Source organism: Sceloporus occidentalis, unplaced genomic scaffold, assembly GCF_023333645.1.
Source record: "Sceloporus occidentalis isolate IW3139 unplaced genomic scaffold, rSceOcc1.0.p SCAF_5, whole genome shotgun sequence".
NCBI lineage: Eukaryota > Metazoa > Chordata > Lepidosauria > Squamata > Phrynosomatidae > Sceloporus > Sceloporus occidentalis.
In genome coordinates, this window is record NW_028316985.1 from 72279158 (window position 1) to 72304919 (window position 25762).

Sequence of the window (25762 nt, forward strand, 5' to 3'; positions counted from 1 at the left end):
TTAATGGTAACGTTGATGTGATTCAAAACATTGACAAGCTGTTACTAAAATAAAATCTGAACTTTATTGAACAGGTGTTTCAAACAGATGTTACTTAAGTAGATTTAAAATAAACAATTATTGGTTCAGGCACTTATGTTTCTTAGGACCTTATCACACGGAGGCACTTACCGCTGTTCAAATGTTGCCCAAACTTTGCTGAAATGTTGGGGAAGCACCAGAGGTGTAATCATCCTGAGCACTTCTAAAGTGTAATTGGCTTGCCGCTTTGCTTCCATCATGGAAGAGTTCTCAGAAAAGCCATTTTGTTAATAACGCAATATCCTGTTATTAACAAAATGGCTCCTCCTGGCTTCTCCACGAATGCTTCTGCAACGGAAGCAAAATGGGAGGCCTCAATTGCACTTAAGAAGCGTTCCGGATGATCACACGTCTGATGATTCCCCAACACATCAGCAACGTTTGGGCAACGGTAAGTGCCTCATCTGATAAGGTCCTTAGTTTCGTTTCTTGGTTTTAACTTTGTTACAAATATTCATTCTCCACAGAGTATCACTGTTAATGGATTTCAAGAACACTCACACTGTCCTTCCTGCTTATCTTTCTATGCATACAACTAACAGTCTTGCACTCAGGCAAACTATAATAACTCCCTCACTTGGAGTAACTAATTGGCTAAAAGTCCCTTACACTAGACTTTAACCACAATTCCCTTCTATGGAACTCCTAAGACCTACGTCCTTCTCTGGACTTGGCAGAACCTTAGCTCAGATTCCAACTGCCACAAACAGAATTTTCAGACTTTCCCGGCCAGTATCTTATTGGTTGACATCAGCTGGCTTGTGATGTTTCCTTGATGGACACAGTAGGAGTGGCCTGGATATTCAGTACTGACTGATTATTTATATTGCTTCTAATCTCTCTTCTCCTGTGGCTCTTTATCTGTTTATTTTTGCTGAGTTGTTTCTTATGGTGGCTTTGCTGTGACTTCTGTTCTGTAGAATCTTGACTACAGTTCCATGGCTATACATTTTCTGTCATACATGGAAGTTCATTTTTCTTCACAACATGGTTGACTGTGATGTGACTTCAACTATGTGGCTCTTGCTTGTGGCTCTCTTTTATGATTCCTTGCATCCTTCATTTTCTTAATGAACAACTTGGCATGTTAGATGTTTTTCACACTGACTTACAGAGATAATGATTCCCGTTTCAATATAAACATTATGCTAGCTGGACTAGAATTGTGATGCCATACTCTCAAGTGTAAACCAGGCCTTTAAAGAGGTTGAAATGGTCAGCTAACTAAAATTGCATTGGTCTCATTGAATTCAAAAGGGGTTGCTTCCAAATAAGTAATACAAGACTGAAGCCTAGAGCCAGTTTTTTTAAATATTTCTAGGACTGCAATTTTTAATTGATTAATCTTGCCAGTTCTTGTTATCATTGTTATTTGCTGTTAATATCCTTTCTCCTTTTGTCTCCTTTGAGGACGCTACTCTACCAGCACCATTAAAAAGAGCATACTATGTGCCATCCATGGATCAAATGCCTACCAATATGGGTCTTACTGATGGTGGCTGATGGGAGTATAGTTATGCCGACAAGAGCTCCATTGTTTCCCCACAAACCTTTTGTAGTGGTGTGGAATGCCCCTACGGAACAATGCCGGCTACGCTACAAGGTGGACTTAGATCTCAATATTTTCAACATTATAACAAATCCTAATGAGACCTTGAGTGGTTCCGCTGTGACGATATTTTATCATACTCGGTTGGGGTACTATCCCTATTTTACTGACAATGGTGATCCCATCAATGGCGGTGTACCACAGAACCAGAGCATTGTCAAGCACCTAAACAAAGCCAAGTCGGACATTGAGCGTTTCATAGCCATGAGGAAATTCCATGGACTTGGGGTCATTGACTGGGAAAACTGGAGACCCCAGTGGGACAGGAACTGGGGCCATAAAGACATTTACAGAAATACGTCTCTTGAACTTGTTAGAAAGAGACATCCTCAGTGGCCCAAAAATGCAATTCGGAAAGCTGCTAAGGAAGAATTTGAACATGCTGGCAAGAGTTTTATGAACAGCACCCTTTCCCTTGCTGAAAATATGAGACCAAATGGACTCTGGGGTTATTATTTATACCCAGACTGCTATAATTATGATTACAAGACCAATACCAATGCATACACAGGCAAATGCCCAGCTATTGCAGCTTCACGTAATGATCTTCTGCTCTGGCTTTGGAAAGAAAGTACTGCCCTTTATCCTTCCATATATCTGGAGTATATGCTGAAGTCAAGCCCAAATGCTTTGAAATTTGTACACTATCGGGTTAAGGAGGCAATGCGTATTGCTTCCCTTGCTAAAAAAGACTACACCTTGCCCGTTTTTGTGTACTCTAGGCCATTTTATGCCTATACATTCCAGGCTTTGTCGGAGGTAAGGGGGCAGTGCTGCATACACTGGAATCACATAGTCTCTCAGGATCTTTTGCAGTTGCCTGTTTGCACAGTTGTCTCACTGTGTGAATGTATAGTACAGTAATACTTTACAAGGGTTCACATGGAGAATCTCAGGGTAGAGTCTAACAGGACGAGATGATCTGAAAACCCCCAACTATAGAAACAAAAGCAGAGTCTTCAGTATGTATGTTAGTCACAAGGGCAGAGGAGTCTATGACCAGCTGAATTCACGAAAGAGGCAGTGAAGGTATTATACCAAGGGTAAGGGAGTGGTGGCCTTTGGATATTGCCCACCATAGCACGAAGTCAGGGATGGTGGGAACTGTAATTTAACTGCATCTGAAAGGCCACAAATTTCCTACCTCTACAGTAAGTGAAGTAGTTTGAAATGGTTGGAGAGCCCTAAAACTAAGTCTTTTAGCTACGCACACAACCCCTACCATTAAGCCTTTAGTGTCCTGAAGGTCCTGAAGCCACAACACATCCCTCATTGGACCCCAGGGAACTGTGCATGCCAAAGTGATGTTTAAATTTCTTTGAAAATCAAAGTGTACCCTGCATTCTCTAGGCCCAAAGGAGGAAGTGACCAAAAATTATGCCTGATTTTGAAAAAAGTCTCCTGAGTCCTAAAACAGCTTGAGGGACATATGATAAAAGGGCTCCACACCCCCAAAGGATATGGGAACTACTTGAGAATAATAATAATAATAATAATAATAATAATAAAACAGGGCGGGGGAGTGAGTATCCTGGGGCTACAAAATGGGTTTAAAAGCCACATATAGGCCATGGGCCACACTCTTCCCACTTTTAATTTAGTGGATGCATGATTTAGTAAATTGTACCTAATGTCCATTCCTTCTAGCAGCCATTTTTTAATTATTAATATGAAACATGTTTTGTGGGAATACAGCATTGAGCTGGAAGAGACCTCAAGGGCCATCCAGTCCAACTCTCTGATATACAAGTATACACTATCAAATATCCTGACAGATGGCCATCCAGCCTCTTTTTAAAAACCTCTAAATACACTTAATAGCCTCCATATGATCCGTTATTCTGATTGTCTGTGATTTCCAATTATGTCTGTGCAGTTACCCCTTTGCACCACTGTCAGTCATGTAGTGAGGGGAAATTGGGTAAGCAGGAAAACTTTGAAGTGTGTGTCAAGAGGCAAGAGTCAGTTCAAATGGCCAAGTGTTAAAGTCTCATCTAAAAATGTTGGCCAAGTAGCCCTGTTAATTTTGCAAATGGACCACTGAACTTTTATTTCATGTCTGTTTGTAGGACCATGAATGTTTACTACAGGTTTAATTCACCACTAATTTTCCTCTCAAAGGAAGCAATGAGTAATTTTTAATTTTTTTTATTAATAATTGAAACAATGATTTACATAACAAGAATATACAATACTTGTGATCATTTGTATAAGTACAGATAACCCCATTTAGACATGTCTATATGATATGACTTCCCAAAAGTGCAATTTGTGTCCACTCCAACTCCCCTTTCTTCTTTACTCCTTGTCACCATGTTTTCTTCAAACAAAATTCTAGACAGTGCTCCTAAATTTGCCCACCATTCATATTTAAATACGCTTCCTTATTTATTTCCAACTTTTTTTACAATATTCCACTACTGGAGACCATTCTTCCTCCCTTTCCTCAATATCTTTATTATTCAAGTATTAGCTTATCCATTTCTATGTCATTAACTTTTAATATCCACTCATCTATGTTTGGTACGTCCTGATTTCTCCAGTTCTGTGCTAAAATCAACCTGGCCATTGTAATCAAATACAACATAGCTCTTCCATATTTCCTTTCTATCTGAGAAGGTAAATTATTTAACATGTTTAGTAAATAAACTTCTGGTTTCATTTTGAACTTTATATTTAACATCTTTTCAATTGTTATATGTACCTTCTTCCAGTATTTTGCCAGTTCTGGACAGCGGCACCAAACATGGAAACATGTTCCAATAGCAGAATTAAATTTCCAACACTTACTTGATTTTGTATTACAGATTTTGGCCATTTTCTTAGGCGTTAGGTGTCATCATCTTCCCATCTTCCAATAATTTTCTCTCAAAGCCTGGAATTTAGTGAATTTCCTATTTTTTTTCTCTTGCATATTTCTAGGTCTCTAAACTAATGCTTTTACCACAATCTGTAGCCCATTTGATCATTTCTCTTGAAATTAACTCCTTTTCCTGTTTGTATTTTTGAAGAAGCTTATAAAATCTTGAAACCTTTTTGCTGTCTGCCTCAAAACCATATGTTATCCAAATCTACTTTTGCCTCATTGAAGTCCTCTACTTTAAAGTCTATTTTGAATCGTTCATTCCATTGACTGTACAATAGCCATTGAATTTTTGGATCTAACTGAGATAATTCTTCCATTGGCCTTATGTCCATTATGTTTTTTTCCCTTTTTAACCAGGATATCACCATATGTGAGCCAATTATCAATCGATTTCCAAGTTCCTAAGAAGGCCTCTTGCAGGGAAACCCATAAAGGAATTTTCCTATAATTTTTTTTCCTGATCTGTTCCCAAATTTTTAATAATGATATTTTAATAATATGATGTTTCAATTCATTATGAACTGCCACTTTACCATACCAGAGATCATCTGAATCTGTTATTGAATCCTTCTAAATGCAATATTCTCTCATTTTTTCAAGGTTTTTTCCCCTCTGCAGATGCTGCTTTCTGTGCAAAACAATTACAAGGCAGATTGGAGTCTTGGTGTGTGTTTGCCACAGCCCCAATCCATCCTTGGGAGGGGTAGCTTCAAGTCGCCCCTTTGGGGCTGTCTGTTTCAGCCCAATATCTTATTACTTAGGGCTGATTTACCATACCTAATGTTTGTCTTCTCCCCCCCCCCCCAAAAACAAAACAAAACAAAAACAAAAAACAAAAAACAAAACCCAAGATGAAATACGGGCAGCCATATATTTGCTTACATCTGTAAGCAATAGGAGGTGGAGAGAATGGGTAATATTTTCTCCTCATTGTTTTACTTGGTTAAAATTTCCCTCCACCATTTACTGTTTGCTTGGTATTTGGGAAATGGACAACTGCTATCCCCCTCCCCTTTGGCAAGCTAAAACCTGGAACAGGCAGGGTCTCCATGTAGTTTTACCACCTCAGTGAAAACTGGGGTTTCTTGTCTAATCATATGAATATCAATGTAAATTCAAATATGTGACTAATAACGATTTACCAGTTGTATGTGACGTTTCTGATCAAACCATTGTTTCAGGTGTTTTTCATAGACAGGTCTTGATTTTCAAAGGCTACATCAACTCACCAAAGGCAATCAAAAGATCAAAGCTAGTAAAGAAAGTAGTTAAAAAAATAATAATGAAGGTGCCACCCATCAAGCACAGTACTGTAGCTCAGCACTAATTAACATATCAGCTAAAATAGAATTTGTCAGAAATTCATTAATTAATAAAGAAGGGGAAAATATGTTGTTAAATAGGGTTGACTGAAAACTGAGACTGGATTACCTATCTTGTATTTCTATCTTTTCTGTGTTCATGTACAAGCATGCAAACACACACACACACACTTGAAAGCATGGAATTACAGTGATTCCACATGCTGCCACTTAAGTCCATCCAGGACATTTGAAATGGATAAGTATCTTGGATACTCAGAAAGCATAGCCCCTCATGTTAGCTATAGATCAGAAATGGTAAGGAAAGAGACATTATCATTCATTGTATGTGTACTCTCATCTTATTTACAGGTCTGGAAAACTGGGTATGTAGCGAGGGGTGTTGTGTTGGGGGGGAGTGTTTCAAAAGCGTACCTGTCAACTTCATAGATGAAAACCATGTGTGGTCAAGATGACAAAAGTTATTAATGAGGAGCAACAGACAAGCTAGGAGAGGCTGCAACAGGTTGCTTTTGCCTGACCTTACTAGGAAGGGCACATTTTTACCCACTACTCTCCCCCTTGCTCATTTAACTTAGTACAAACTACATTTATTATTTGAAATTAGTTTGCAGCAATTGAAGTAAGCTGAGGACAGAGAAAATGGGGCATCTTAAATGCAGCTGAAACTTAGGCCTGTTACAGACTGCCAAAATAAAGCTGCTTCGGGTCTCTTTGGAGGTATGCTGTTTAAATGATGCATGGGTCCTAAGAGTCCAGAGGTCGCGCCAAAGCCACACTCCATTCCTAAGCACTGGAGTGCAGCTTTGGTGCAGCTTCCAGATTCTTAGGATGCATGCATCATTTAAATAGCATACCTCCAAAGAGACCCGAAGCAGCTTTATTTTGGCAGTCTGTAACAGGCCATTGAGATGGCAAATGGGTAATCAGTATGATCTTTACCTAATTGGGGACAGCTGAAGGGCATAGAAAAGGTTCTCAGACCTGTTTAGCCAGAAGTGACAAGCAACACAGAGAGATGACTGAGTAATGGTGTCTCAGCTTTGGCTCTTGGATCACTGTATGATGTTCTATAATATGCTTATTCATGCCTTACTTTTCAGATTGACTTGGTACACACTATTGGTGAGAGTGCAGCACTGGGGGCAGCAGGAGTTATCCTTTGGGGCAGCATGCAGTATGCCAGTACTTATGTAAGTGAGTTTGTCTTTAAAACATGCCTGTAAGTTAAATTTGACAGGAATTCTTGGGAGTCATGCCATCCCCATTGGATTTTCAAGATGGTTTCCATTTGTCTACTTTTATAGCTTAGCAAGTGGATGATAGTAGGATTGGTTTCCTTTTGGAGATTATTGGTCCAATTACCTCAGACAGTAGAGGTAGGCAAAGCACAGTTCATGGGCTGTCTGTGGCCAAGGCCCATTCTGTAGCCTCGGTTCTCATCCATAATGTATTTTTGGGAAGAAAAATCAGTTTCACCCCTCCTGGAAGTGTTGAGAATTTGTGACTTTTACACTATGCAGCTGTGTGTACGCAGGGGTATATACTTTCCTTCCCAGTCAAAACAAGTAGTGGATGTTCAGGTGCTTCTGGTTTTGATTTCTAAAAAAAGATTCTTGTCTTAGGGGAAGCTAATATGGCTTTTGGCACCTTGCTTCAGTGACAGTAATTATCCCCACCCCATCTAAAAATATTTATCAAGTAAATATATTGTTTAAGGAGTATGCAGTACTATACTTTTCCATAAAAATAATTCTATCTGCACCACAAAGTGCAAAATAATGAAGAGGCAAACCTGGCTCCCATCAACTAAGCAGACATATTGTTTTATTGCACTAGACTACAGTACACAATGTCTGGTAGCTGAAGTTATGTAGCAACTCTGTGGAAAGCTTTAGGTTGGGTCCTGACTTAATCATGCTTTACAGTAGATCCACTGAAATCAACTAACTGAACTCCCATTGATTTTTGTGGGTCTAAACCTGGATACAATCCATTGGGTTTGAGATCTTTTGAAGAGAAATGTACACTGGGTTATTTGTGACATTATTATCTTTTGCAAATGACTCAGTTTGCATATTTAGATTGGGACTGGATGCTGCTATGTGAATGTATCAGCTTGAATCTGGTCACAGACTGAGACCATGAATGATATTCTTCTGGGAGCCAAAACAGATTAATCATTGAGATGTGCAAGGAGCTTTGGAAAACTAAAGGGTTAGGAAGAACTGACAGGGCAGGAAAGGAAATACTTTAGAACATTTTGGAACATTTTCTTCCATCTGAAATTCTTATATATGTTATTAAAATCATGAGTAACTGTTAATTCATAAGAAATTTGGCTCCATAACAAAATCTTGCAGGATATTTGTGGTATGCATATATTTAATACTTGAATCTGGGGCTGTGGTATGTGTGTATGTATGTATGTGTATAAACACACAAAAAAGCCAGCATTTGAATGTTGGACTCTAACTCTTGAGACCAGGGTTTGAATCCCTGCTCAGCTATGGAAACCCACTGGGTGGCCCTGGAGAAGTCACATTCTCTCACCCTTAAAGGAAGGCAAAGGCAAATCCCCTCTGAACAAATTTTCCCAGTCTGTGATAGGATCGCCTTAATGTTGCCATAAAATGGAAATGACTTGAAGGCACACGACAACATAAAATAAAACAAAACGAAACGTAGCATTGGACTCTGGAAAACATGTAAAAAACACTGGATACATGTTTTGTGGATACCATTGCAGGTAGCTATTTAGATTTGAGTGTCATTGGTTCTGTGTCCAGATGAGAGAGAGAGAGATGTGCTATCAACATGTCTTAACTATGTGGGAGACACTTAAAGTTCTTGGTGTAACCACATCACCAATGTAATTTATGAGGCAGACCTTAGAATCAGGTTAAATTTTGCAAACCAGGTTGTCTTGGAAATAGGTCTTGGCCATTGTCTCCTGAAAGATTGTAGTAGCATTATTAGAAAGCAGGAAATGATTTTGACTGTGATTCAGCTCATCTAGGATCTCAGTTATCTGTTATTACAGACTGAGGAAAATAATGTCTGAAAATGACAGTAATAATAATAATAATAATAATAATAGAAAAAAAGGTGGTTGCAGAGGTGGTAGGTGCTCTGGAAGTAATTCCAAATGGACTGACAAAACATCTGAATCAAATTACCATAGACAAGGTCATAACAGTACAATGATAAAAAAGTGATACTACTTGGAACATGGCATATTATTTAATGATAGCTCACTGATTGTTAGGTTTGTGGATATATTCAAAATCAATGACGGTTCAAAACTTAACAACTTGTAAACCATGAAAATAATACTAACAAAAATAAATTCCAAATAAAAAAACAGTAATTAGATAGTTTTCTAAATGATTCTACAGTACTGTGTAATTTGAAGTATGGTTAGGAAGGTTTTGAGAGGACCAATAAAAAATAATCACATGTATTAATACCAAATGTAGGTGCTAAGTTATAAGGGCCATGTAGCCAAATGTAGTATACTGAGGAAAAAAAGAATGAAAATGCTTGGGATGCCTCAAATTTGCAGAAGTAATAATAATAATAATAATAATAATAATAAGGAATTGCTCCTCAACTCTATATCTAAGAGATACCCCCCCGCCAAGAAAAATCTAAAGAGAAATGAATATGCTTAATGGCCTTCAGAATGTTGCCCTCAATGTATAGTCAAGTATATATGGTATTGACCTGTACTTTATTTATGTATAACAGGTTATTTTACCCATTTTGTATGTGCAATTCAGAGCTCCTACCCAATTTGTGTATTTCCAAACCTTGGCATTTTTGTTAGGCTTTGAGTGGTGGTGTGGCAAGGTAAAAGAACTGCTTGTTTTGGGAGAATGATGGTAGCGTGTATGTCTGGAAAATCTTGAACTGAATTATTTGGAACTTCCCTCTTGTCCATCTGCTGGCTAGGCAAAGACTGTTCTTATTTCAAATGGTTTTGTGTATTTTTAATGAAAGGGATTTTAATAGGAAGGCATGCCGTTTTTAATGGCACTGGTGTTTAAGTGTTTTTTTAAAAAACAATTTACAGTACAGTGCTACCTCGGGTTACGAATTTAATTCGTTCCGCGGCGCCGTTCGTAACCCGATACATTTCGCAACCCGAAAAGGCGCTGGAAAGCCGCTAGCCGCGGCTTCCGATTTGAATTTCGCGCCGAAATTAATTTCGTAACCCGAAAAATCCTTCGTAACCCGGAACAGTTTTTTCCAATGTAACTTTTTCGTACCCCGGAAATTTCGTAACGCGGTGAATTCGTATCCCGGGGTACCACTGTACTTCTAAATTCTTTGAAATATTATTGACAATTTGTTACATTTTAATGTTAATCTTTTGTATGATTTAGAGGTACTGTATTTGTTTAAATCTGAAATCTGGCTTGAGTGCTGGGGCCCTTTCACACCACACAATCAAAGGTGCTCTGATTCCACTTTAAGATATGGTTGCCAACTATGAAATCTGGGATTTTCAGTTTAGTGAGAGGCATTTAAAATTCTTATCCTGAGTGCCCCAGTACCTCTCCAAGCTACAAGATTGTACTGCATGGAACCATGGCACATAAAATGGAATAATAGCACCATAAATGTGTGCTATGAATGGGGTGAGTGTGAGGGAGGCAGGGTACCAATAAAATTACCGTCATACAGTTCCTTTTCATTTTTCCGGGCTTTTTTTGGCTACATAGTTTGCATTAGTTGTCTTTCTGGATGTGCTCTAGAATCTGTATATGTAATTAAATAAGTAAAGCAAGCTGAGGTGCTTAAAAATATTCAATGACTGGCTGAATATTATTCTTGATCCCTCAGTCTAGTTATTTAGATACAATGTCCATGATTTCTGCCAGCTTATATTGATTTTTGCCAGTTTATATTTCCCTATAGAACGAGACTGACTTCCACCTAGCCATCAGTAAGTAACTTATCTATGTCATTGTTTTTTTCCAGGAAAACTGTATTACTGTGAAAAAATATGTAGATGGCCCCTTGGGGCATTACATCATTAATGTGACCTCTGCAGCCAAACTCTGTAGCAAAGTCCTCTGTAAGAAGAATGGAAGATGCATTCGTAAAAACAGTGGCTCGCCCGACTATTTGCACCTGCATCCTCAGAGTTTTAAGATTAAGTTTTCCAAAACAAAAGGAGAAGTATCTGTAGTGGGAGAGCTGAAGATTAAAGACCAGAATACCATGAAAGAAAAATTTATGTGTCAATGTTACCAAGGCTGGACAGGGAAATATTGTGAAATTCCGAGCCTCAAACCAGGGTATAAAATTTGTTGTCAATAAATGCAATGAAAATTCAGTCCATTTTTCAGTATGTCATTGCAACACCTTTCCTGAGACATGGAACACCTGTCAGACTTTAATCAAAAGCTGGTACAAGTATATTGCTTGATGAATTCCCAAATACACAGCAGACTGACTACCCTAAAACACAAGAAAACATTAAAATAGGCTTGTTTTAAAATCAGCAAGCTGAAGTATGTACAGCGCTGTGTAAATCTACAGTGCTTCATAAATAAAGGTTAATAATAATAATAATAATAATAATAATAAGTGAACATCCAATGTGTATGATAGGACATAATTTGGGAAAGAAGTCCAGTAGTGTATCTACATTATACAACTTTAGGAGTTTGATATTGCTTTAACAGTTTTGGTTCTTCTACAAAGGCATGCAGTATGACCACCATATCCAGGGTTGTTTACTGTGGAATTGTGATAATAGGAAACCCCAAGCAGAAAATAGCAGATAATAGGAAACCCCAGACAGAAACATCCCATAGAAACAGGCTGGAGGACCTATATAAATGACTAGAATGAACACCTCTTTAGGAATTTCTGGCCCCTTCAGTGTGACACTCTGGCCAACCTCTGGCAAAAACATACTATAGAATCATGCTGGAAGACCTAGAAAACATCTATAGAGAGCACATTTTTTCAGACACTAGTAAGTGAAACTGAGTACCGGTCCCACAGATACTGGGATCATACTGTAGGCAGCTTTCGTGAACTGCAGCAAATGGCAGAGAATTCTAAATTTTCCGAAGTAAAATCCCTGGGATTCCTTTTGGATGGGGCCATGACACATAAAGTGCGTAACTTCCAAATGTCCTGATTGCAGTCCCGCTATTTCTGCTACTTTAAAAATGTTCCAGTTTCTATCTTCTACTGCCACTTCCGCCTTTGTCCTTGGCTTACTTGAACTGCTGCAAAGTGAGTTCAAAGTGCACAAGCAGTTCACAGTCAATTAACTCAGCAGGGGGAAGGGGGAGAGAAGAGTGTGGAATCTTGTCCTTCCCAGCAGACTCAGTCAAACGCAAACTGCTGCAGCCTCTTCTAGCATGTGTGTTTTTCCTCATTAATGACTTCTGCCATGTTGACCACACTCTGATCTTGCTTGGCCATGTATGTCCTATTTTTCATGTGTGAAATGGAGGGTATTAAAATGCCATGAAAACAGTATTGATCTGCAGTACAGATGCACTCCAGGGCAGCTTTCAACAAAAAGAACAAGGCCCTAAATGTAAATCCCTTACTACATTTGGAAACACACTAACATACACATCACAATCTAAGCAAGACTGGGCAACCTCATTCATGGTAATGATTGCGTTCTATTCAGGACAATCTATTGAAGTAGCTACATGCTAGTGACGGGCAAGACTGAAGCCAGTAACTGATGGGTCGAGAGCCAAAAATTGGTGAATCCCTCCTCCCTGGAGCTGTCCTTCTTACCTTCCTTTTCCTCACCATCAAGTGGACAGTTTAGGAAGGGACAGAATCATATCAAGGTTACTCTGAGACCGGCATGAGATTAAGTGAAGGCTTCCATGTCTCTAAGACTCCAGCTTTCCCCCATTTCTTTACAGACCATTGAATTCAAGATTACAGAAGTATACCACTATGTACGCAGTTATTGAAACTCTGGAATATCCTTTCACATATGTGTGGGAAGTTAGCATACCCTGCAATTGTTCTTCGGTCTTCACACTATTAAAATCTTTCAAAGGCCTGTTAATGAAGGGTTAATGTATATATTTCCACACACAAAGCTTTCATGCCACAGTGACTTACCTTGGATGCTATGAAGGATTAGTCATAGTCCACCTGCTGTAAGGAGAGGCCTTGGAACTGACACAGGTGAATAACTGGTCTGTACATTATGATGGAAGCATTGGTTTCCATCCCAGGTTGTTTCAAGCCATCTCATCTGTGTCTTCACAAAAGAATTAAAATGAAATACCCAGTGTGTTCCTGTATATACTATGCTCTCCCAAAATCCCTATAAACAAACTGGATTAATAGTTGTTTTATAAAGTTCCTTTTTCTTGTAAGAGCACTATAAACAGTCCTGCCTCAAAAAATTGAAGCAGAGCTTAGAAAAGGTTTAAGGGTATTATTTTTTAAATGTTTTTTTAACTGATACAGAACTGGGACAGGATGAGAAAGGTACTGGGATTCTGAGAAAACAAACATCATAGCTCATTTATACTATTGTAGTTCTAAATGTATACTTTTATTTGGCTAAACCCTACCCTTTCTAAAGATGTAATTTTTTAAAAAGGCAAAGCTTATCAGATCAATTCCAGATGGAATCAGTCTAAATACAATTATTGTCCAAGCATGAAATAATGAGACCCGACACAGTTAAACAAGGATCATCTTTATTGATCTAAAACCTAGTTAAATGTTTGAGCCCTGGGGCTGAACAAATGAAGGGTGGAGAAACCTGATGCGGGTTTAGCTGAAGCACAGCTGTCAACCTGTGACATCTCCCTAGCCACCCTTGGGCAAAACCTCAGACCCCAAGGGCAATCTTGGATGGTCATTTTTGGAAGGCCAATCTGGGGGGGAGGCTTTTCCCCAAGCCCTACAACTTTATAAGAGAGACTAAGCCCACAGATCAGCTCTGATCTTTCCCCACCCCCACCCCCCGGTCTTCTGTCCTGTGGAAACAGTTCCAGAACCCAACCTTTCACCACAAAGGGGGGGGGGCAAGGTGTACACTGATCTCATATCTTTTCCCCAACTACCTGCAGATGGAAGCTTATTTAACAACACCACAACTCAATTGTCTAAGTCCCAACAGATACAGTGTGGGGGAAATGAAAAACCCCAGATAAAAGGGGGGGGGGAATTCCTACCTGGCCCCAGACTACCAGAAATGCTCACACTGCACTGAGGGTGGCTTGGTGTGTGAGTCACAGCAATCCAGTAAAAGAGGCACATGAGGGGGCAACCAGGCATTAAATAGCCTTCCTCTTACCCTCTCCACATAATCTCTTGGGTCAATGGGCCAAGCACAAAGCCCCCCTTGTTTCCTCTCATGGAGGCCAACAAAGCACACTGTTCACTGCTCGGATTGGGGACCACCTGTCCAGCCTATCTGGACTACACCACTCCGTACTGAAGGCGAAGAATCACATAATATTCACAATATCATCCCATTCTGACCCACTAAAATTGGACCCAAACATGTGGAAAATTAGAGTCCAGGATAAACCTAAGCACCATTTTGATCCCCCTTTTCCAGGTAGCAAAATGATTTGGGCCAATCCTGGCTACATCGCAATAAATCACTTAACACCATAAGACCATAACACCAAGCATCATCATTAATGAGAAAGAACACACAAGCTAGGAGAGGCTGCAGCAGTTTGCTTTTGACTGAACTTATGGGGAGGGCAAGATTCCCCCCTCCTCTCTCTTCTCTGCTAAATTCCCTGCTACCACTTTGAACTCTGTTTGCAGCAACTGGAGTAAGCTGGAGACAAAGTGGGAAAATGGGGGGAGAAGAGACAAGCTGGGACATTTTAAAAGCAACTGAAAAAGTGATAGGACATACTAATTGAGACTGTTCCCCCAGTTGGAGGATATAGGATTAAATATATTTATGGGAGTTTGTCTATCAATATATTTTACCTGTGTTGATAGCTTATACTGTAAATTGTGATATGTTTTGTTTTACTAAGGTGCAAACCTCTACATACTTACTTGAGTGCACACTTCCTCTTTTGTGAAGAGAGATGCTCAGAACTGCCCTACATGAGTCCGGCTCATAACAGAATTGTAATGAATATTTTAAGGCAGTAATGGTTAGGTTTTTTAAAAACCAGGAGACTTAAGTGGGACTGACTTCAGTTAAATAGAGACTGACTGAAAGTCTCCAGTTTTACTCCTTGCCCTGAGTCACCTCTGTAATGACATGTTTTGTGGAAAGCAAACAGAAAAAGTTTTGGCATTCAAGTTCTCTTCTGCATGGGATAGCTGGCATGACCGATGGCAAATCAGAAGGTAATCATAATGGTATTTTTCCTTTGCTATGTTAGCTATTTGAGCATTTTCAGATATAAGTCTTGACTTTAATGTTATTCTATCTAGTGTTTTCTTTAGTATTCATAGATATCTTTTAAATGTAATGCATTAAATTGTTTCTTGAAGACCAAGCCATTTCACATCTGCAAATCTAGTCAATTTTTAATTTTTTAAAATAAAACAAGTTATTTAGAGTAGGTCAGGGGTTGTATTCTTGGATTCTAATGACATTACAACAACATTGCAAAATGCTTTTGTGTACTATAGGCATTACTAGCACAAGTTGCCTTTTCTGCATGATACAGATGTTGGACATATTACTGATTAGCAGTTATGGAAACTGGCAGTAATAAGTAGTCTTCAGAAATGTATAGCTGGGAATTGGTCATCTTCTGGTGAAGAAAATGAAGAATATAATGTGATTCTAAAGCCGACACATGTGAAAAAGATATTCAAATTGCATTGCATATAGTTTAAGATTATTCTATAACAAGTGAGATCTGTGACAAAATGTCACAGTGTATATTTTCAATCTAGAAGGAATCCTGCGCCAGCTCAGGGTTCCATCTAATCATTCCTTCTGAGCAAAGCAGTATTGTCTACTCTCCATCCACTTTGATTTTCCTTTTTCCCTTTTTTAAACACTTAACATTTGGTGGTTGTTGGGCTACTTTTTATCCCCTTGGTTTTTAAAAATATACTCCTGCAAATCCTGGGGCCCATTCACACTACAGGATTATGCCACTTTTATTCTATTTTATCTGCCATGATACCGTTCTATGGAATCCTAGGCTTCTCCCAAGCACACCAAAACCATTTTCTCTTATTTTAGTGGCTCCATTTATGGCTTCTGTTTTATCTTTGTTGGTGATGGTGAATTGGCACTAATGTGCCACATTTTGTTGCAGGAGGACCACTTGAATCTAGTATAGCAAACTGAACTAAAATCTGGGCATAGAAGGAATTTATTTTTTTGTTATTCTGGCATATGAGGCAAAAAATCCCCTAAATATCTTGTCCCATCTTACCTGATAAAAATACAATAATACCAAAAATAGAATTTTCTGTCTGTTTCATGAGACCTCAGATCTGTTGTTTGACAGTTGCCTCATTCTGCCTGCTGGTCTGAATCATCACTACAGTAATGAGAATCCATGCTTCTCATGGCCATTGTCCCATAGGTTTCACAGTAGTACTGTAGTACCTGTACTACATATGTGCACAGTACTGGCGATGAGAAGGTCTGGAGGGAAACACCACAGGAAAACAAATTCTCCCAAAACCTTCCCTACCCTAGAGAAACCAGGAAAAAAAATGACACAATGGAGGACCACAGAAGACACAAATTTTTATCTTATAAATACTGATGGTTTCTTCTGTTCTTATTGTTTGTTGAGTCATAATATTCCTAAGTGTTCAGGGCCTTGTAGCACCATTTATTACAATAGCAGCAGCAGCAGCAGCAGCAGCAGCAACAACAAAATATTTTTAAAGTAAATTCAATTTGCAATTATTGTTTGAATAAATGTAATATACCAAATTTGAGAATTTTATGCTGAATCAAATTAGGCATAATGTATTTTATATTCCTAATGTCACAAAATAACTTTTGATGGATGGTAACATCAAACCCCCCCCCCCCCGCCCCCCCCCATTTTTTCAACTCATCCCATGTTAAAACCCTAGGTTTTCCTGTCCTGACTCAAAGATTTCTGGAAATTTTACATCTTTACACAATATTTGTAAGTTCTAGATATGTCTACTCAGGGCATACATCCAAGTAAGTGGGTAAAAACCTGAGGTTTAAGCCTAGCATTATTGTCAGGCATGTAGGCAAATAAGTCCCAGTCCCAGTGATACTTTGCTGTTCTTTCATCTGCAACCCACTGATTTAGAATACAAGGATAATAAGATTGGCTGCTTACTGGATTGTGAAAGATTCACAATAAGAAACTGTCCCACCAGTCAGAATTTGGCAAGTGACTTTAGAAACGTATTTTTTTAAAAGTTATTTGAAAATAACTTTTTCCCACATCTCAAAAAACACTAAAGCTGGTACTTTTCAAAACATCTGAATGCAGCAGCATGAGGCAAAACAGGAGACAGTATGTGAGCTTTGCAATATTTACTATTTGATACAAAGGTGGGCATGTTCTGGTACCAGGGAAAAAGGCAAAAACTCAAATATGATGGGTTGTTTTGAGAGCAAGTCCAAAGACTTAAAAGGCATTCCATTAGGAAAGACATCAGGCCAGATTCTTTGTGTGTTGTCGGGATAGAGAGCCTGCATGCCCATCTTTCCATGTTGGAGATCAACTTGATGAGATCTTGAGGGTGAAGTCAGTCAGGGACAAGCCCAGCTTGGAAACTGTCAAGTCTGCTTCATTCCCAGGTAGCATGGTGCAGTTGCATAGTGACTCACACACATCTGGAATCCTGTTTCCTGCCGTCTTAAATATTTCCCCAGCAGTCGAGTGGAAAAGAGTAGCTTCATCAGTTGGTAACCAGGTTGCCCTGTTTTAGGATCCATTCCCAATGCTAGAACAAGGTTCTAATAGGTGTTAACAATAAAATTCAAGAAAGTATTTATGATTCTGTTTCCATTCCAGTACAGGCACTGGCATCACTAGGGAGGGCGGGGAGTGTAGACCGCACCAGGTGACACCCTTTTTTTGCAGACATGGGCTGTGGCACTGTCTTGTGTCCCTTTAAAACACCGAAGAGATGATGTGAGTGGGGTGAGGCTAAGTAGAAGGAGAAAGGAGTGGCCCCAAGTATTTTTTTTAAATATTATTTTAATTTTTTCTTTAAAAACATCACATCTTACCAAATTTTCACTTTAACCACATGCATATATATATATATATACACATACATTTAGGCAGTGTGCAGGATATTGTAATTTAAAGGTATAACTTTAATTTGGCAAGTTGTTTATGTCACAAGTATTACCATTCCATTCAGTGATATATGGGAATTATGATTTATGAGTAACATTAGTACAAAAAAAAAACTTTACTAAGGATTCTTTATTGTTTGGTATGAGAGGACGTCAGTGTGTGTGTGTGCGGGGGTTGACATCATGCATTACTGCATTGGGTGAAACCAGCCCTAGCGACACCACTGAGTAAGGCTCAGGGAAATTGCTGTCATAAGTTGGACATTTGGTCCATCACCTTGAACTAAAACAAATACATTTATCTTCCTTCTGTAGGAAAGCAGAACCTTGTAGAAAAGCTTCTTTGCCTCAAAATGATTTTAAACGATTCCACATTATCCTCAGAGCTGCCTGTATTGACAATGCTGGTGCTAGTGTTGGATTGTCAATAGCCAGTTCTGGGTGTATCTACACTACTTTGATACCACTTTAGCTTCAAAGGTTCAAATCTACTAAATCCTGGGATTTGTAGTTTCATAAGGGACTTAGAATGATTTGTAGACAAGTATCAGTGCCCCTCAATGAAGAACTCTAGGTTTCTCCACAAACTACAAATCACAGGAGTCTATAGGTTGGGGCAGAAAAAATTAAAATATTATCAAGGTGGTATAACTGCACTGTGGATACACATTAGCTAAATCAGCTATGTTTTAGCTCTTTCAATTATGAGGATCCTCTACTGTCATTGACTACAAAAACCCATTAAAATTAGTAATGCTGTGGGACTTCTTAAACTTGACATTTTTAGAACCTCAGCATCTCTTTAAGTCAGCTCTTGGAATTGCATTCTCAACCTTTTGTGTAACAAAATCCTGCAGGAATACTGCCTCTATTAAATGCGATGCAGCTTAAATCTATGTAGCCACAGCCAAAACACGTTTCTCTTCACATTATAAGAACAGTAATTTCCTGTCAATCTGTGCCAGGTTCAGAGAGTGGGAGTCTTTACAAATACAGGTTGTGCTAAAAATAAAATGGAAATGATAGTTTTCTGCATGGAGAATGAGAGTCTGGAAACAATTTGGAGCTTTAAAAAAATACACACACAACAGCCTCAGTTCTCCGTGAAACTTTCTTGCTTCATTCCAGGTAGGTAAATCCACGGGTGGAAGAAAGCTGTTCTGTACATCTCACACTCTGGATCAGGATTCAAGAATGACAACTGGATACACATTTGACTGCCAGTTTGAATGTTCACTAGAATGCCCATCTTCATTGTATTATTTTCAACTGTATCTGAACAGAGCTTGGAAAACTTACTTTTCCTGGACTATTGCTCTCAGAATCTCCCAGTCAGAATGGACAATGATTAACTCTCTTAAGATGAGATATTATCATCTCCCAGCATTACAGTTGATAACATAATTGATACAAAAAAGACTTACAATTAGATATTCTTCAATATTGTCACTGGCTGAGTTGTAAATCATTCCCCAGATAGCAGCTACTTGTCACATATAAGTTTTTGTTCTATGGGGGGTGGGGGTGGAAAGCTGGTGGAATAATTTTCCAAGTACAATATATTGGTTTATGACCAAATCAATGTAATCTGTGGAATTTTTTTAAAAGTCCAGTGAATTTTTTTTAATTTATTTTGGTGAATCATGATCAGAAGAAGTAGAGTGATACACTCTGGTTGTCAGTGGATTTATCACATTCAGGGGAAACCAAAGTTTTCACCTGGAGGAAACTCGAGTCAGAAAATACCCCACAATAAAATACATGTTAATTTATCTAACATTGTTTTACTTTTATTCCACCTTATGTTGTATGGCTTTGTGTGTTTGTGTGGAAGAAATCTCATGCAGCACCTTATGTTGATAGCCTTGGTTGAAAAGCGGGGTATAAATAAATAAGTATTATTATTATTATTATTATTATTATTAAACTTTATTTCTAAAGCGCTGTAATTATACACAGCGCTGTACAAAGTCGGTAAAATTAAAGAGAATATAAAAGCCTGCCCAAGGCGTACATTCTAAGATAATAACAATTAAAAGAGGAATAGATAAAATTACCATATAGAAAAGAAAAAACAAATTAAAAACATCAAATATAAAAGAAATCACATCATATCAAATATTATCAGACAGCCAGATGACAGTCACAGATTCCCTGAGAACGCTTCCCTAAACAATATGTTTTTCAGCTCAACCTAAAAGCTGGTTAGGGAAGTGATGAGCCGTGCATGCAGAGGAAGAAGGTTCCAGGAATGAGGGGCAGCAAGAGAGAAGGGACGGATCCGGGATGGGGTAGAGAAGATCCTGGGTTGAGAGAGGAGACTTTGGCTACCAGAGTGGAAAGTGCGAGTAGGGATGTAGGGAGAGAGAAGATCGGTTAAATAAAGAGGGGCCAGCCCATGCAGGGCTTTAAAGGTGAGTAGCAAGTTTGTACCTGATACGGAAAGGAAAAGGGAGCCAGTGAAGGGAGGACAACAGAGGGGAGACATGATCATAACGGCGAGAGAGTGAAATAATGCGTGCAGCTGAATGCTGAACAGAAATTAATGGGTGGAGATGAGAGAGGGGAAGCCCTGCCAAGAGGGGGTTACAGTAGTCTAGTCGTGAGACCACCAGGGCATGGACCAGTGTCTTTGCTGAGAGATATGGACGGATTTTGGCGATATTATAGAGAAAAAATCTACAGACTTTGGCTGTAATCTGGATCTGAGGGATAAATAACAAAGAGGAGTCAAAGATGAAACCGAGACTGCGGGCTTCCTGGACCGGCTGGATAGAGACGCTATTGACAGAAATAGAAAAGGAGTAGTGAAGGGTGGGCTTAGGAGGGAAAACAAGAAGCTCGGTCTTGGACATATTGAGCTTCAGACGCCGATGGTGCATCCAGTGGGAGACAGCTGTTAAACAGGATGACACTTGCTGCTCTAGCTCTGGCGAAAGATTAGGGGTGGAAAGGTACAGCTGGGTATCATCGGCGTACAGATGGTAGGAGAAACCAAAAGAACTGATAAGTTTGTCAAGGGAGAGTGTAAGATGAGGTCTGACCACCCGAGACCACTGAAAAAGATCGATCTGACAAGTAAGATGTGAACCAATCGAGAACAAGGCCCGAGAAACCAAGGTCAGAGAGTACATCTATTAGGAGACAGTGGTCCACGGTGTCGAAGGCCGCAGACAGATCAAGTAGGACAAGGGTAGAATAAAGGCCATTCGCCTTGGCCTGCAAAAGATCATTCGAGATCTTAGTAAGGGCCGTCTCTGTGGAGTGCCGTGGGCGAGAACCAGACTGGAAGGGATCCAGAATGGAGTTGGTTTCAAGAAACTCAAGACAGCGTGAATAGACAACTCGTTCCAACACCTTAGAGAGAAAAGGAAGAAGAGAGATTGGACGATAGCTAGCCAAGGAAGAGGGGTCGAGAGAGGTTTTTTTCAGGATAGGGGAAACTAAGGCATGTTTGAAGACTGCGGGGAAGGAACCTGAAGAGAGAGAGAGATTAAAGATATAGAGGAGGGAGGGTAACAAAGAGGGGGCTATAGAGATTAGAAGACGAGAAGGAAGTGGGTCAAGAGAGCAGGTGGTGGGTTTTGATGAGTTCAGCAGCGAAGAGAGTTCTTCCAAAGAAACAGGAGGAAACACAGAGAGTTTATTAGTAGGAGGAGTGAGGAGATTAATGGTGGGAGCCAAATCATGAGGAGTTAACTCAGAACGAATGGTAGTGATCTTTGTAATGAAGTAATAGGCGAAGTCGGAGGGAGAAAATAATGGAGAGACGGAGGGAGGAGAGGGTTTTAACAGTGTGTTGAAACAGGAGAACAAGCGCTGCGGGCGCCTCTCGTTGGCGCAGATCAATGATTTGAAATAGTCTTGTTTTGCCATCGACAGGGCGCGTGAAAAGGATAAAAGAATGAACTTAAAATGGATAAAGTCGGCCCACTCCCTGGACTTTCTCCAGAGACGTTCGGCTGCTCGGGAGCAGGACCGGAGAAATCTAACAATGGGAGTGATCCAGGGCTGAGGCCTAGTCGTAGAGGAAGAGGAGGACACGCGCGTAGATACTGGGGCAAAGCTGTCAAGAGTTGAGGAGAGAGTAGAATTTAATAAAGACATAGCTGAGTCAGCAGAGTCCCCAAGATTGAGAGAAGCGAAGGATGAGTCCAAGGACTGAGTGAGATGGTTAAGGTCAAGAGAATGAAGATCGCGGAACTGGCGGAGGATGGTATGACGGGGAGGTGGAATGTAGGTAAGAGTAAAGGAAAGTAGGTGATGGTCAAATAGTGGAAAATCAGAAGCCGAGTAGTCGGACATGACACACTTGGAGGGGAGAACTAAGTCAAGACAGTGACCAAGGGAATGGGTTGGAGAGTTGGAATGGGGTTGAAGACCGAAGGAAGCTAAGAGAGAGCTGAAGCGAGAGGTTGAGGAATTCTTGGGATCATCGAGGTGGATGTTAAAGATTAGAAGCTTTTGTCTTCCACTGAAGCTTAGAGAATGTGATCTGCCCAAGGGTTTCCATGGCTGAGTGGTGATTCAAACCCTGATCTCCATAGCCATAGTCCATATTCAAACTAATACACTAAACTGGCTCTAGAGTTAATTTTTGTTGTTGTTCACCTTCAGGTCTTAAAGTTGTTTCTGACTTATAGTGGCCCTAAGGCAAATTTATCATGGGGTTTTCTGGTACTAAGACTATAGAGCAAAAAAGATGATCCTGGGGGGGGCAGCTTCGAGATGCCCTATTTAATAATAATAAATAATAATAATTTGTTTTATTTATATACCACTATTCCAAAGATCATAGCGGTGAACAGCAAGTAAGCTAATTAGCAAGTAAGCTAATTTGCCCCCAACAGTCTGGGTACTCATTTTAGCGACCTCGGAAGGATGCAAGCCTGAGTCGAGCTTAGGCCCTTTTGCTGGTCTTGAACTCGCAACCTTGTGGTTTTGAGTGAATGGCTGCAGTACAGGCATTTAACCACTGCACCACCAGGGCTGGATTGGGGCTCCAGCAAAAAGAACGCAGCCCCAATCCAGGCAGGTTCCACTCCAAATAGGAGCAGAAAAAATCAGCTCCTGCTCTAGAGACTAGAACATGGAACAATGGATGCAAGTTCCAGGAAAAGAGATTCCAGCTCAACACTAGGAGGAACTTTCTAACAGTAAGAGCTGTTTGACAGTGGAACATAACTCCCTGGTAGAGTGGTGGAGTCTCCTTCCTTGGAGGTTTTAAAGCAGATGCTGGATGGCCATTTGTTCAGGATGTTTTGATTGTGAGTTCCTGCATGGCAGGGGGACTGCATGGTCTTTGTGGTCTTTTCCAACTCTGTGATTCTATGATTCTCCTCTCACCAGATTGGTAGGTAGAGTAATAACAGGGAGGAAGATGGAGGAAAGAATGTGCACCACCATACTGGTATTGAAGCAGAGGTGCAATAGGAATTGCTTTGATGCTGATATGTTTCTGTTTGTTTCAAAAACATGTTTACAGCACTTTAGAGAGCTCATGTGATAATCTCCAGTGTTCCTTTGGATTTAGCCTTGAAAGTGTTAAGACTTCCATTTAGAACAATTCATATACAACAGCAATGTGATTCCTTCTTGTTATTTCTTTGAACACTGGAAGCTGCCTAGTATTAACTCAGATCATTGCTTCATCTAGGTTAGTATTCTTTATGATGATTTGTAACAGTTTTCATGCAAGTGACTGAATCACAGCTTCCTACAATACCCATATTATCTACAAAAAAAATAGGGAACAAAACAAAAACCCTTATTGTGGTCTGAAGTTCCAAGAAGTGAATCTGTATTTGTTATTGCAAATGTGAGAACTGAAGAACCTAGCAGATTTCTTCAAATAGGTCAACTATTATTTACAGCTCACCAGGGCAGAAAATGTAGATGGATACGAGAAAAACAGCAATAGCACCTTAATGGAGGATTGTCCAAGGTTTTGGTCCATTGAAGGATTCTTCTGGCCCCTGAAATGGTTATACAGATTTCTACTGCAGAAATGAAACTATTTCTTCTAATTTACTCACATATTAACTAATCAATGTACTCACATCTTCCCATACATTGATGGTTTTGTTATAGTTTGGATATGCTAATTAGTGTTTGTTTCTAATAGAACAAATAATTCTGTGATCAATAGTTCATTGTTCCTCCTTTACCATATCTTTCCTAGACTTCCTCACTTGTCCCATCTGAAGACTGAAACAATATTCTTTGCATTTCTCTGAATCCCACCTGCATTCCTGTCTGATCTTTTCCTTGTTCTAGGGTTGCAAGACTTACTTTTCTCCTCTCATGGAAATTTGGACATTTTTCAGTGAGAATTCACAGAGAATTCACAGTGAACAACAAGTAGTAATCTGCTCAGGTTCCTTCCCCTATGAAAAACAGAAACACTTTCTTCCTGTATCTCATCTAGATCATCATACAATCACTGTTCTACCATTACAAAGCATGTAAACTTGTAGTGTTATTAGTAACCAAAGGAAATCCTAGCAATAGTTGCAGTTTTTTTGTATGTGATTGGCTATCTGTCATAAAATAAAAGAAAAGGGAGAAAGAAGGGGGCTGCAGAGGGAATGGGAAGAATAAAATGAGCAACAGATCTTACTTTTGACATTTATTCTAATGTGAAGATTACTGTACTTCAGCTGAGCTGGTATTCATAATTAGTCTCTATATTGCAATGTCACCATTTTAGATTATTGGATTTTTCTTCGCACACAGGTCAGATTCTTTTCCTAGACGAGCTGTTCTTGAAGCTAAGATTTGTTCTATTTATATAGCTCCACTGATGTCATGTTTTGTTTTAGCTACTCCACCCTGACATAATAGTGCAGGTAATAGTCACTCGCCACTGGCCTTTCTAAAAATGATTGTTTTCAGTTTTAAAACTTGGTCTTGAAAAATTATACATTTTTAAACAAAGGCATTCCTGTCTCATTGTTTAGCAAGTATCCAGATTACACAAACTATTCATCTAAGTCAAAACACCTTGCTCTAACCTTTCCATAAATAGCTGTTTTATTTTAAATATCATATGAAATAGACTCTCAGTGACACCCAGTGGCAAAAAAAAAAAAAAAGAAAAAAAAAAAGAACAGCTGCACCTACAAACTAATACAGCAATGTTTTTAATTCTATGCTGTGTAAAGTCAGTAAAAAAATAAATAAAATAAAGAGTGTCCCTTTTACAATCAAAGGACTGAGGTCATCACCACAAAATGTCATTAGAAAGCTGAAAGTTGTAACCTAAACAGGAATAAAAAGAGGCAGCCTGTCTTTATTGTTTTGGTTTAACAAGAATTACTCCTATGTGGCTAAGATTGCAACTTAAGGCTTACTTCTGAGTAAAGATGCATAGAGATGTGTTCTTTATTTTTGCTTTTCAGTCTCAGTAATATTGTTTCAAGCAATGGCATCACTAGAGTTGGTGTCACCCAGGGTCGTAATGCACAGTGTCAACTCCATGGACCTCCTCCCATATCAGAGCATACAGAATCATTGGTAATGTTTCTCACAAGATGGCTAAGAACACCACACTCCAAATGAAGCCTGGTCTCCCATAAGGATGATAACTTTCTCTCCCCACTGCTTCCCTATGTATAAAAGAGGTT

At 39.4% G+C, this 25762-nt stretch overlaps 1 protein-coding gene across 1 annotated transcript; it reads left to right on the forward strand.

The window, feature by feature from the left end:
* The first annotated feature begins 810 nt into the window (after positions 1-810).
* On the forward strand, positions 811-11206 carry LOC149312320 (hyaluronidase Eo Hy-1-like). Its single transcript, XM_089527192.1, has 4 exons — positions 811-887; positions 1492-2449; positions 6982-7071; positions 10865-11206. The coding sequence occupies exons 2-4, from the start codon at positions 1529-1531 to the stop codon at positions 11204-11206; spliced, it is 1353 nt and encodes a 450-aa protein (XP_089383318.1). The 5' UTR covers positions 811-887; positions 1492-1528.
* The last annotated feature ends 14556 nt before the right edge of the window (positions 11207-25762 follow it).

What these genes read in the sequence shown, in the direction of transcription:
- LOC149312320 (XM_089527192.1), top strand. Translation starts at nt 1,529, where the DNA reads ATGTGCCATCCATGGATCAAATGCCTACCAATATGGGTCTTACTGATG. An exon ending in CATTCCAGGCTTTGTCGGAG is followed by an intron (nt 2,450 to 6,981) that starts GTAAGGGGGCAG and finishes CTTACTTTTCAG; the next exon opens with ATTGACTTGGTACACACTAT. An exon ending in TGCAGTATGCCAGTACTTAT is followed by an intron (nt 7,072 to 10,864) that starts GTAAGTGAGTTT and finishes GTTTTTTTCCAG; the next exon opens with GAAAACTGTATTACTGTGAA.